This window comes from Erpetoichthys calabaricus, chromosome 12 (genome assembly GCF_900747795.2).
Source record: "Erpetoichthys calabaricus chromosome 12, fErpCal1.3, whole genome shotgun sequence".
NCBI classification, from domain to species: Eukaryota; Metazoa; Chordata; class Cladistia; order Polypteriformes; family Polypteridae; genus Erpetoichthys; species Erpetoichthys calabaricus.
Window position 1 is genome coordinate 5,944,320 of NC_041405.2, and position 13,909 is coordinate 5,958,228.

Below are 13,909 nucleotides of genomic sequence, written 5' to 3' on the forward strand. Positions count from 1 at the left end.
AATCTGATTGTATGGGTGGTTACCTACCAGTGAAAACTATTTCAACCATTCTATGATCTGCTTCTCGCAACTGAAAGAGGGCACCATGGCGGATGTTTGCCGACTCGCTGGTCAACCACAAGCGTTACCTGGTAGGTAACCACCCATACAATCAGATTGTGATTCAGACTACGAATGCCATGAATGTAATTACCCCGATTTACATGCTGTCAACTGAACGAACCACACGCCGTGGCGCAACGTTAGAGGCTTCACCTCTAGGTTCGGTCCCCCAAGTGGGGGGTGCAGTGAGTGTGTATGCCTGATGAGCTCAGAATTAGGGTGAAACACATGTCACGTACTCTTTGCATTATTTGACAGTAAAACTATTTTCAGCTATATATATATATATATATATATATATATATATATACACACACGTACACATACACTGCCTGGCCAAAAATAAAGTCGCCACCTGGATTTAACTAATCCAGTAGGAGGCTCGTACCTATTTGCTAATTACTGCATGGGCGATTATCTTTCAGCTGGCAACAAGTTATTTAACCCCAACTGGTGCAATGAGTTGCTTCTCATTTCTTAAACCACCATGTCGAAAGACGCATCTCGTGGTCGTGGAAAAGATGTTAGTCTGTTTGAGAAGGGTCAAATCATTGGCATGCATCAAGCAGAGAAAACATCTAAGGAGATTGCAGAAACTACTAAAATTGGGTTAAGGACTGTCCACCGCATTATTAAAAACTGGAAGGATAGTGGAGACCCATCGTCTTCGAGGAAGAAATGTAGCCGGAAAAAAATCCTGAATGATCGTGATCGGCGATCACTTAAACGTTTGGTGAAATCAAATCAAAGAAAAACAGTAGAACTCAGGTCTATGTTTAATAGTGAAAGTAAGAGCATTAACACACGCACAATGTGAAGGGAACTCAAGGGATTGGGACTGGACAGCTGTGAGGCAAACCGGAAAAAAAGGCTTCAATTTGTTAGGGAGCATAAAGATTGGTCTCTGGAGCAATGGAAGACGGTCATGTGGTCTGATGAGTCCAGATTTACCCTGTTCCAGAGTGATGGGCGCATCAGGGTAAGAAGAGAGGCAGATGAAGTGATGCACCCACCATGCCTAGTGCCTACTGTACAAGCCTGTGGGGGCAGTGCTATGATCTGGGGTTGCTGCAGTTGGTCAGGTCTAGGGTCAGCAACAGTATGTGCTCCAAGAATGAGGTCAGCTGACTACCTGAATATACTGAATGACCAGGTTATTCCATCAATGGATTTTTTCTTCCCTGATGGCACGGGCATATTCCAAGATGATAATGCCAGGATTCATCAGGCTCAAATTGTGAAAGAATGGTTCAGGGAGCATGAGACATCATTTTCACACATGGCTTGGCCACCACACAATCCAGACCTTAACCCCATTGAGAATCTTTGGGATGTGCTGGAGAAGGCTTTGTGCAGCGGTCAGACTCTACCATCATCATTAGATCTTAGTGATAAATTAATGCAACACTGGATGGAACTAAATCTTGTGACATTGCAGAAGCTTATCGAAACAATGCCACAGCGAATGCGTGCTGTAATCAAAGCTAAAGGCGGTCCAACAAAATATTAGTGTGTGACCTTTTTTTTTTTTGGTGACGACTTTTTTTTGGCCAGGCAGGCATATATACACACAGTATTTGTACAATCACTCAATGTATGGAGGAAATGTGACAAACTGTACTTTGTGGAAACTGTCTAAATGCTAAGAAGTGCACTTTGTTAGAGATAAGTTGAGGCTCAAAGTGTCTTTAAATTTTTTTCTTCTCGAGTGATGGAGAAAGAGAACGAGATGAACAGATGGGTTGGAGTGGTGGCAGCTGTTCTGCAGGATGTGCCGCCGTTTCTATCTGTGGTAGTGAAGCAGGAGCCGAGTCTAAAGAAACAATTCTTGGTTAATGGTCGATACATATCCCTGCTTCTCCTCTTGAGGTTATTTGGGCATGTTATATGGATGCCCCCTGAGTGGCTCCCCCTGGAGCTGCTCCTTGTACATTCCATTAGGTAGAGATCCTGGGCCCAGGACACACGGGAAGGATTCTCTGTCATGGCTGGCCTGGGAACACTTGGGATTTCCTCAGAAGAAGCTGAAATCTGTAGCCGGAGACGGGGAAGTCTGGCCTGACCTTTTTGGATTTCTGCCACCACGATCCTCACATGGAAAGCCTGTTTAAAACTATGAGATAATACATGTAGGACCTGGAGAATAAGAATCCATAATATAGTGGAATCTTTATCACCATTTGAGGCTTAATTTTAAGTGCTGGGTATTTTTGTTACAGGGAAAAAAAAAAAACCAATGGGTAGGTAAAACAGACGTAACAGTAAATAACAGTAAACGGGTGTTTAGTAGGCGCGTCTTAATGTATTTTCACAGTGTAACGGTAGCTCTGTATATACCTGTTAGGTGTTTTCAGATTAGCAAACTGTAGGCAATTATCTAGATACTAAAGTAAGAAAAGGTAAATAAAGTGTAATTGAAATTGCAAATGGCTACTCAGTGGGATTTATCTACTTACTTACAGCTGACCCCCATTGAGAGATACGCCATGAATTACCTCGAGGCTTCTCTTGAAGACATCTGCAAGGAGGAGTTGAAGCAAGCTGAGGTGAGTGGGACCTTCTTCTGCAGCCTTCTTTCGGAGTGCTGTGTAGTGTGTTTTATATTTTCGTAACGTGTTAATATCTCATGTATCTCTCTGCAGTGTGAGCAGTTTCGTCAAGGGTTATGGAAGTGACTAGGCAAGGCAGACAGGGAGCAGCTTGCTTTCTCCCCTTTTAGCTCCAGTTCAGGTGCACAATTAGAAGCTGAGGGACAGTGAGGAGTAAGAGAGAGTGGCTTCAGGCATCAGGTATATAGCAAGGAGTATTTGAGTCGTTTGTGGTTATGGTAATGGTTTGAGTTCCTGGTGAGTATGGGGAAGGGGTAGCAGATGCGTGGAGTCTCCTGACTTGTGCACACTGCTTTGGGAGTCGTTCTTGCTTCCTCCCTTCACCCCAGTGGCACCTTTCTTCCCACTACCACTGCCTCAAACAGTGGTTGTGTGGCTGGCAACCTTTTCTGGTGAAGAACACGTGCTTGCCAAGTGTCAGGCATTAATTCATTCATTTGAAAAAGTGTCCAATAAGGGCAGATTTCATCAAAGTGGTTGAGCACTGCTTTTTAAGTCATTGAAGTGTTGTACATGGCCATGTCATTATTGATTTTTGTTTTTTTACAATCCTGTTTTATCCCCATTAACAGGAGCAGGTGGAAGCAGCACGCAAAGATCTGAATCAAGCAAAGGAAGAAGTGTTCAGACTGCCTCCCGATGATGAAGTGAGGCCATCTGAGGAGACTACCAACCGTAGGCCTAGGAAGCTAAAAGACAGAGGTTTGAGTACACGCATAAGTGAGCGCTTGAGGACCCCTCGTGTGCCTGCCAGAGAAGCACCAAACATGGAGGAGAAGTTTGAGCCTTCGGTTCAGGAAAAGACTGTGGATGATGAGAGGGAACACATTAGAGGAAAGGAAGTGAGGTTACAGAGATCAGCCGAGTCCCCTGTAATTAACCAAGCTGATCAAGTCGCATCAAGTCCCACCTTATCTCGGGACTTAACTGAGCAGGAAATCCTGTTGCAACAGGCAAAGGGGAGAAGGTTAACAGATACTGGACTGACACCAAATGGTGGGCAGAAACCATTGACTGATTTAAAGGTGAACAGCGAAGGCCTTAATCTTGTCGCATTGTCTCCGAATAAAGGAAGTCAAGCTTACAATATGGAATTCTCGGCAGATGTACGGGAAATACCTCCTTCATCTGTTGAACAAGTGCCTGTGCAACATCTTGGCAAGTTTGTGGAGCAGACATCTAATAAGGAGAAACTGATCACTGAAAAAGAGAGGCACTTACATCCTGACGTCAAACCACAGACACTAATTATTGAAGAGACTGCTGCTCATCTAGCTGAAGGGCTCTCCCAGAATGTCAGTCATGTTATTAGTGCACCAATGTCCACACTCCAGCTGGATATGAAAAAGCAAGGTACTGAAAATCCTGAACTGTCGGTTCCTGAGCGTAGCCAAAGCCAGATCCTACTGCCCAGAGAAGAGCCAATTAGAAAACTTCCTGTAGTGCAGCAAGATGCCATGCAGCAGACAGTCAACGAGGAGATGTTGGCACAGCCTGCTACACAGAATGCAGTTGAAACAGTCGCTCAACAAGAGTATGAAGCAACTGTATCTGTAAAAACTAATCCAGTGACTGCATATGCAGCCGGTAACCCTCGTGCACTACAGAATTTGGAGAGATCCGCACCCGAGGCACCAGTTGTAGATAGAAGAGCTGAAGAGGCTCTAATCGTGATACCACCCAAGGTTAAAGATGTGCCTTGTATAAAGGACAAATCAGATATTCCCCAAACACAGGACAGCTTTATTGCCGTCTCCGAGTCACTAGTAACTGTGAGTGACGCCTCAGCATCTCCTTCCTGTAACTCTGTGAACTCGACTATTGATACCAAAGAGAAACTCTCAATTAACACTGATCACTCTGCACTACACGTGTCGCCATATGCATCTGAAGACTCTTCACAGAAAAGCAAGATAGATAGTTTAGACTACCTGTTACATCCTAACAAAGTGCACACATCTGACAGTCAAAAGCCTGAGGAGCAAATCTGCATGTTTGACCAACATTGGAAGGAGCTTCCAGAACAAAGTGACCTGCCAATAAGAAACGTGTCTGCTTCTGAAAAGTATGGACTTGAAACCTCTGTTCCACAAGCATTTGTGCAGGATGTCCAAGGGGAAACATTAGCTGAAAATGAACATATCAAGGAATTGGCAACAGACACGGTCTTTCCCAAACATTTTGACAGCTCACAGCAGGACAATCCTGTCTCTAACACTCATTCCGCACTTTGTGTTGAAGATTTTCCTAATTCTGCAGCACCTCTGGAAGCAGGTGACAGTTCCATTTCTTCGGCATTTGAATCTCCTAAGAATCGTCCTGACAGTAGTGGAGGCACAGAAAAGACTTTATCCCCTGGTTCAGACAAAGACTCGACACCTGTGAAGTCCCCCCGCAGAAGAATTTCTGCAGATGGACAAATCTACAACAGTCGTAAAGATGATTCACCTGCTGCCAAGGTGTTGAGGAAACTCCCTGGAAGACTGATTACCATTGTGGAAGAGAAGGAACTCAAGCGTAAGAAGCGTGGAGCTTATAAAAAACGCGCAAACCGCGATGAGGTTTCCTCACCTGTGGCTTCTCCCACGTCTCCACCGTCAGAATCGACCCCTGAGAAGTTCCCTGCTAGTCACCATCCTCTTGTCAGCTCCAATAACAGCCAATCAGATTCAGAGTCGACGGGTAACTTCAGCAGTCCTAGTCGGGATGTTAAAGATATGCCAGTACTGAGAAATCTTCCAGTCAGGCGCAGGTTGGAGACGGAGTCCAGAATGGCTGCTCAGTTAGGCCAGAAGCTGGGCAGGAAGAAGAAAGAAAGCAAAGATGAGCGACTGAGTGGGAGAAAGAAGAAGCTGATGACAAGCCCAGAAATGGAATTGCTTTCCAAAGGGTCAGAAATGAGTAAAGATTTGTTACCTCAACAGGTACAACATTCACCAACCTCATTCAGCATTATTGGACAGGCTCCTGACAAGCTTGTAGGAAACACCCCAGATGTACCTCCAAAGCGGAAAAGGGGAAGACCTCCAAAAACCCCTCCCACAGTGGTTTCTCCCGTCTCCTTTGTCAGCCAGAACACCTCCAAGCAGCAGTTGGAGGCTGGTACCCCAGCTGTATCAAGTGTTAGTAGTATGACTCTGAGCCCCAAACCTCCGTTTCCTTCCAGCCCGATAAGTTTGCCCACGAACACACTTCATCGGACAGATGTTGAATGTGTATCTCCAGTTCCAAAGCGAAAGAGAGGGAGACCTCCCAAACACAGACCAAAGGTTGAGGAAGAGCTTTCTCCAAGTGCACATGTACAGAATAGTCCCAGCCAAGTGACCTTTTCTTCTCCAAAGCTGGAGTGCACTCCAGTTGAAGTCCCTAAATGTGATGTCCGGACATCTCCTGAAAAAATAAATCCAATGCAGAACAAGGTGAGGAGCCCTGGGAGACCTAAAAAAATAAAATGTGACATCGTTGAGGAGACAGAGAAACCTTCTCCACCGAAGAAAAGAGGGCGGAAAAAAATTATTCCAGAAGAAAGGAAAGAATCCGTACAAGAGCAAGTGGAGAAGGGCAACAAAACTGGAGAGAAACTTCGAGAGCCTTACAAAAACAGGGTTAAAGAGGATGGCAAAGGGCCGAAGATGAACAGGAACACGCAGGAGGCAATTAAAAACCTGGAGATGGCTGAGCAACTGCAAACCAAAAGTGACTATGCTGTCACAGCCTCTCCAGGCAAGAAAAAGAAGCACCACTCTTCCCTGCTTTTGAAGCGCCGGTCCACTAGAGCATCCAACTTTCTTCACAGCAGCTCTCTGGAGCATAGCTCGGATGCCGAGAAGCTGGAACCCATAAAGACAGCAGCCAAGGAGGACAGGCAGCGGGAAGTGAAAAGAAGGGGTCGTACTCCAAAAAAGGTCATAAGATCCACCCAGGGATCAGAAGTGAGGTCACGTTCACCGTCCACTTCATCAGGTGAGGAGAGGAATGTAGTACCGGCGCCTCGTAAAAAAGGGAGACCAAGAAAGAAGAGGAGGCATGTGGGGCAGCACCGAAAGAGTGAGAAGAGTCCTTCAAGTACCCCTGCAGCTCCGAGGGTTACTCGATCATCAGGGTTTGAAACTTCCCAAAGCCAAGAGGCAGAGTCGGAGGCAAGCAGTGAAAGCTCTGAAAGACATTCGGGCAAAAAGCGGGTGACAAGAGCTGCCAAACTGAGACTGCAGCCATCTGGCCCAACAAGTGGAAAATGTGCTTCGGTTGGCCCCCAGGTCCTGGCTAATACCACCACTGGGGAGTCAGGAAGTGAGGCCTCCCTTGTCATGACGCAAAGTTCCCAGACTACTGCTGCTGCGTCTTCCGACAGTGAACGCTCCAAGAATGTTAGGGTCAGGGGGCGGTTAAGGGTTGCGGAAGAAGAAAACTTCCCTTCTGGTCGGCGCAAAGGAGCTCATTCTTCTCATCTCACCCCTTACAGCTCCCCAAAACTTGACCTTGTGAGGCGATCCTCTGCCTTGAATGCTGCAGCCAAACTAATGGCGATGAGAGGCCGGGGCAGGGCAGAAGATACTTCTTCAGTGGACAGCAGTGCGTCGGAAATGAGAATGCCTGTCCGACATTCGGGAGAAGCCATGAGGGTCAAACATGTTTATGAGGTGCCAAGATCGACCAGGCAAAAGCCTGGCAGTCTACTGCCGCCTCTCGAAAGCAGAAAACACAAATCCAGAACTTCTACCACAAACACACAGTCTGCTGCAAGCCGAAGCCGTAGCAGCAGCATCAACAGCAGCAAGAGCCAGATGTCAAAATGTGTCCAGCGTTCGGACAAAGATGGTGAGGATGACTCCGAGGACTCTGTGTCTTCTAGCGAGGACGGCACAAATAGCAAAGGCAGTGTTATCAGCCACCCCCAGCGGACCAAAAAGCGGCGCCCACGGTTGGAACAACAGGAAGACCGCTCAGATAAGGAGTCCTCTTCTGGTGGGTGGCAGAGGCAAAAAAGGTCCAAATTAAACTTGAACAGTTCCCAGGGTTTTAAAGTGGGTGGCCATGGCTTGGAGGGGACTCCAGACCGGATGCTTCGGAGTGTTGCAGCTGCAGCAGCGGCTCACGCCACGACTCCAGCTAACAATACCCGCTCCTCTGTGGCTCCGTCTCCCACACTTATGTTGCGGAGGGACAGTCAGGCCTTTGGCTCCTCAGTTACCAACAGCAGAAAACGGAAAAACAAAACATGATCAAGAAAAGTGGGGAGGGGGGGGACACCCCAAAATGGAATCTGATTGTGCTTTGTTAACCTTGTGCCCCCTTTTTTAAGCTTCCTACCTGGAGTGCTAGTGAAGCCTGCATTTCCAGGAGGAATTTTTTTGTGGGCCCCATGCAGAGCCTTAGGTTGTGAGTTCACAGCTGGCATGAGGCCACACAACGATGCGGTGGGGCAGTGGTGTCCGTAAATCCAAGATTTCCTTAGCTTTGTCATCTATTCCCATCTCCCTTTACGGCGTCGGTGACATTGGGCCTGAACTCCACTAAGGACTGACTACCCAAACCAGATCTCGACTCTTCTTTTAACCTTGAGGTCCACTTCTAATTGACTCTTGAGCCGTGCCATGTTCAGTTTCATTTGATTACTCAACCTCCCATACCCCGGTGCCCGGCTTTAAAGCTCTGTCAAAACATTTTGGGAATGTGTGACATGTTGAGTAGAAAGTGGGGCATTAGGCAAAGCACACCTTGGTGTCCTTCAAGAAGGTTTCTCTGGACGTGTACATTCCTTTGATTTTATTTCTATCCTGTGTGTATATATGTTTAATTTATAGGACAGTTAGACCAATTAGTGTGAGGACAGGGTAGGCTTAAACAGAGTGGGGTGGGAGGGAGGGAGGGAGGGAAGGGGTGCCACTTGCTTTGGATGGTGTCCCTGTTGTGGATCGACTTGCCGCTTCAGCGCCCCGACTTCTTGGAGTTAGGCGTGTATCCCATATTGGGAGATTCTGAGAGGAGCGCATGTGTGTGCGAATGAGTTGTGTGTCTCCTGAAGCTCACGTGGCATGGCTTTGTCCCCCGCCATTTATTTGGAGTTTTATTCTTTGTGTGAGATTTGCATCCCCATTCTTTCCTGCGGGGGGTGCTAACATTCTGGGCATACGTACGTCTTGGTATCTTCTGTATTCTTGACTCGCTGAGCCGTCTATAGTGTGCACGTGGTGCGCGTGATCTTGAAGGCTCCCCGTAGTTCAATCTAACAGCGAGTTTGCGTTTTCCTTTTCTTTTATGTTTGCCTGCTAATATGAAATTTTCATTTTCTTTGTGTAAAAGCTGAGTGGCAGTTGTGGGGTTTGAATGTGAAAACTCTTTTCCTCCCTATACAGTATGCGGGGGGGATTGGAATTTCCAAATTTCAGACCCGAACTCGAGCCTGATTACATTCCTGAGCTTGAAATGGTTTCATTCTTTTTTGGTCCCCTCTTTTGTAACTTTTCAAAATTTCATTGCAGTTAAACAATAGAAAACAGAAGAGCCCAGTGCTCCTCCAACTTGCTGGGTGTCTGCACCTTTTTCCTTTTCCCCCCACCCACAAGATGGCGAGATATGTATCTGTGTGTGTGCATATCTGTGTATAATAATGTACTTGTGTAATTATGGATGTATAGTATATGATTATAGATGTAAACCTTTATGGAAACAGAAGTATCAAATTGTGTCGCATGAGACTAATTAATACAGTGTCATGCATGGGAATTTCCACTTTAAAGCAATGTTAGCATTTATTTTGGACTGTGCCCTTGTGTGCTCAAAGTGGTGGGCAGCGAGGTGCGGTCTGCAGCCGGGCATATCATCCACGAGCAGCGTGTAGACGGTTCATCATGGAAGTGTGGCGGGAGAGCGCATGGTGAGGCGGGTGGCCTAAATGGTTAGCCGGGAGTCGGCACTTAGGCCAATATTGCAGATTGCTTTTCTTAATTTTATGTATTTTTTTTGTAAAATTCCTCCAGCCCCAAATTCAGAGAATGGACCAGCGATCTCTGGAACATTCTCAAACAAATCTGCCTGATGGGCAGGGTCTAAAGTTGCAGGGCAGCTTCTTGGCAGGGTTTCATTTGAGGAGTTGCCGTGATGGGCCTCGTGCAAAGTCGTCGAGTGGTGCTTGATGCAGAGTGATGCCTACTGGGCTGCCCTCGGTCCCTGTACCTTCCTGCCAACTCTCTTCACTTCCGTTTTATCTTTTTTTTTTTTTTTTACTTAATGAGCACCTGAATGGCAAGCACTTTAAAAGCTCATCGGAGAGAGGAGAGTGTGTGTGTGTGTGTGTGTGTGAGTGAGGGGGCGACTAGGTGTAGGTAAGCCCACCCTAGGCTATCCAGGCCTTGAGTAGGTGCCCGGCTGCTTTTTGATTTTTAAATTTTAATGTGGGATTCAGAACTGCACGGGGGGGGTGCCTTTAGTGGCATTTAGGACAGGAGAAGGAAACGAATGCAGCCATAATGAAATGTGTGAGTACAGTGACGCAGGTGTCTGGATCTCCTCGTGTGCCCGGTAGACTTCCACTTGTCGAGTCCTTTATGGCAGACCCTCCATGATTGTACCCCATAACCAGCTGCTCACTTATGTGGTGCGCTTCATGAAAAGAAGCCGAAAGTGTCTGTCTGTCTGTCTGTCCGTCTCACTCTCTCTCTCTGTGTTTTAAAACGTACTTGAAGAAAATTCAGAAGCAAGTTGACAAGTGCTCTCACTACAGTTACTGACCCGAATCTGCAACACAACTGTACGCTGGCGTTTGTGCGCAAATCAGTACCAATAAGAGGGGCGGGGGGGGGGGGCTGTCAGAATCAACGATAAAAGAAAAAACGTCACCTGCAAATGAGTGTGGGGGGTGGCGGCGGCGGCGGCTCTGTGTCCGGTGTCCTTGTTTCAGTCACCATTGTGGTGCCGACGCTAGTTTTGTAAGGGGGGGCGGGTGGGGGGGTCGGTTGTGGGAAGCGTTGGAAGCATCTGACGATTTTCTTTTCTTTTTTTGTACTTTGCAGCTGTGCTGTGGGGTGCTCCTTCACCCCCAGAATAATCCCTGGCCCGCTCATTCGACTCAGAATTTTACCATGCGATGACGAAGGGAGAGTTGTTTTGACTCTTAGCTGTTTTAATTGTGTAATTATTATCACAAAGGAAAATCCCGTATTGGTATTCATGTACAGCTCCTGTTGTATTATATGTACTTTGAACAGAATCTATGCAAAGAGTATTTTGTATAGGAGGCACAGAAAGGCAACACCGTACAGTTTTTGGCCTTTTTTTTGTGTTGGGGGTGGGGGGTGGATGGGGAGTGGTGCGCAGTCGCTATGTAATTAACAGAGCATGTTTGAGTTACACAAACATTTGCTGTAATGTTTCTTGCTGAAAAGGAAATCCCCAAAAAATAAAAATAAACTTTAAATTTTTTCTTGTGGGTGGCTTTTTTAAACTGTTTTTGGTTCATATGCTGACACTGAAACCACAAGACACTTGCCTGATTTTACCGATCCTGAGGTTTTTATTGTTTTCATTTCTTTATTTGTTGGTCCTGTTTCTGTGCCATATGTGTGTCCGAGGCTAACAGAGTGCAGCGAAAATACTAATAATACACAATCCTTAAGTGCACCCTGGTTAAAGGTTTACATCCACCTTAATAGAAACGGTAACTGAACAGACATGTCCTTTTGTCATTCCAACAGGTGGCCCATCAGTCGTCAACGCTGCTTTTATGAATCCCATACTAAATGGCATCTAACAGAGACGTGTTTATTGCATGGTGCACTGCAATCATTGAAACCGAGGCCTACGTTGAATACAGTGAACCCTCCTCGATCCTGGGGGTTGTGTTCCATAACCCCCCGCGAAAGGTGAAAATCCGCAAAGTAAAAACCCTATGTTTATATGGTTAATTTTTATATATATTAAGCCCTTATAAACATTTCCCACAGTTATACAGCATAAACCCTTTGTATTCTTAGATATTAGGTAAGACTCGTTGAAATTATGTATGTAAACACAGTTTATATACAGTAAAACCTAAATATTTTAAAGATACCAAGCGTCTCTGATATCATATGTTACAGCCATTACGATAGACAGGCCGCCAGCAGTAAATACGTACAATGCAAGAAAAATTGTATACAGTAAAATGTGTACAGTGACACTAAAAGTATGTACATGTAATAAGTACAGTGGGGCAAAAAAGTATTTAGTCAGCCACCAATTGTGCAAGTTCTCCCACTTAAGAAGATGAGAGAGGCCTGTAATTTTCATCATAAGTTTACCTCAACTATGAGAGACAAAATGAGAACAAAAAATCCAGAAAATCACATTGTCTGATTTTTGAAGAATTTATTTGCAAATTATGGTGGAATATAAGTATTTGGTCAATAACAAAAGTTCATCTCAATACTTTGTCATTGCCAACAAAGGGTATATAACAGAGGTCAAACGTTTTCTCTAAGTCTTCACAAGGTTTTCACACACTGTTGCTGGTATTTTGGCCCAGTCCTCCATGCAGATCTCCTCTAGAGCAGTGATGTTTTGGGGCTGTCGCTGGGCAACACGGACTTTCAACTCCCTCCAAAGATTGTCTGTGGGGTTGAGATGTGGAGACTGGCTAGGCCACTGCAGGACCTTGAAATGCTTCTTATGAAGCCACTCCTTCGTTACCTGGGCGGTGTGTTTGGGATCATTGTCATGCTGAAAGACCCAGCCACGTTTCATCTTCAATGCCCTTGCTGATGGAAGGAGGTTTTCACTCCAAATCTGACTATACATGGCCCCATTCATTCTTTCCTTTACACGGATCAGTCATCCTGGTCCCTTCGCAGAAAAACAGCCCCAAAGCCTGATGTGTCCACCACCATGCTTTACAGTAGGTATGGTGTTTCTTTCTCCTCCAAACACGACGAGTAGAGTTTTTACCAAAAGACCATATGACATTCTCCCAATCCTCTTCTGGATCATCCAAATGCTCCCTAGCAAACTTCAGACGGGCCTGCACATGTACTGGCTTAAGCAGGGGGACACATCTGGCACTGCAGGATTTGAGTCCCTGGCGGCGTAGTGTGTCACTGATGGTAGCCTTTGTTACTTTGGTCCCAGCTCTCTGCAGGTCATTCACTAGGTCCCCCCGTGTGGTTCTGGGATTTTTGCTCACCGTTCTTGTGATCATTTTGACCCCACAGGGTGAGATCTTGCGTGGAGCCCCAGACCGAGGGAGATTATCAGTGGTCTTGTGTGTTTTCCATTTTCTAATAATTGCTCCCACAGTTGATTTCTTCACACCAAGCTGCTTACCTATTGCAGATTCAGTCTCCCCAGCCTGGTGCAGGTCTACAATTTTGTTTCTGGTGTCCTTTGACAGCTCTTTGGTCTTGGCCATAGTGGAGTTTGGAGTGTGACTGTTTGAGGTTGTGGACATTGATAACGAGTTCAAACAGGTGCCATTAATACAGGTAACGAGTGGAGGACAGAGGAGCCTCTTACAGAAGAAGTTACAGGTCTGTGAGAGCCAGAAATCTGGTTTGTTTGTAGGTGACCAAATACTTATTTTTCCACCATAATTTGCAAATAAATTCTTTAAAAATCAGACAATGTGATGTGAAATCGGTAAACCAGCAAAAAATCTGCGTTATATATTTGGATATACTTGCATATAAAATCCGTGAAAGTCAAAGCACGATATAGTGAGGGATTACTGTACTTTGATTTCGGCCCGTCTGAAACTGGTAGCAGAACTTTACCACCTTAATAAGTGTCTATGTGACCCTCTGCTTGCAATGTCGAATTCTAAAAGATGACACACAACGTATTTTTTATTCTAGCAGATGGTACATCCACAAACATAGGCACTGCTGTTGTGGCCCCCATACCAGCACTGGGTGGTGCGCTGCGAACGTTAATGCTGAGGTCAGTGTTGATCTCTGAGATGGCTTCAGTGGGTAACGCAGCTAGTGGCCACATAACAAATCAACATCTGTTAACTGGAATAAGGGAAGCTGTAGAATTTATGAATCTGGGTTTATGTGAATAAGTAAGTTCTCAAAGTGCATTTAAACACACTTGGTGGGCTTCTGGAGAAGGTGCTGATGTCACTGGCCCCGAAACCCTCTGGCTGCAGTTTCCTGATCCCCAAGGACACAGGTCTAGAAATTTGATTGAGGGATATTAGATAGATAAATCATCACTTGTCCAAAGGG

General features: G+C 45.8%; 1 protein-coding gene across 4 annotated transcripts in view; it reads left to right on the forward strand.

Moving 5' to 3' along the window:
- Positions 1–11,131, forward strand: part of srcap (Snf2-related CREBBP activator protein) — a 58,795-nt gene extending 47,664 nt beyond the window's left edge. For 3 of the 4 annotated variants that reach the window (XM_028814965.2, XM_051934698.1, XM_028814967.2), the window contains 2 exons: positions 2,565–2,648; positions 3,284–11,131. In XM_028814965.2, coding sequence (XP_028670798.1) covers positions 2,565–2,648; positions 3,284–7,933 — 4,734 coding nt within the window. In that variant the 3' untranslated portion in view covers positions 7,934–11,131. The remainder of the gene's footprint in view (positions 1–2,564; positions 2,649–3,283) is intronic. The other variant, XM_028814964.2, reaches the window with a different exon arrangement.
- Positions 11,132–13,909: the final 2,778 nt, after the last annotated feature.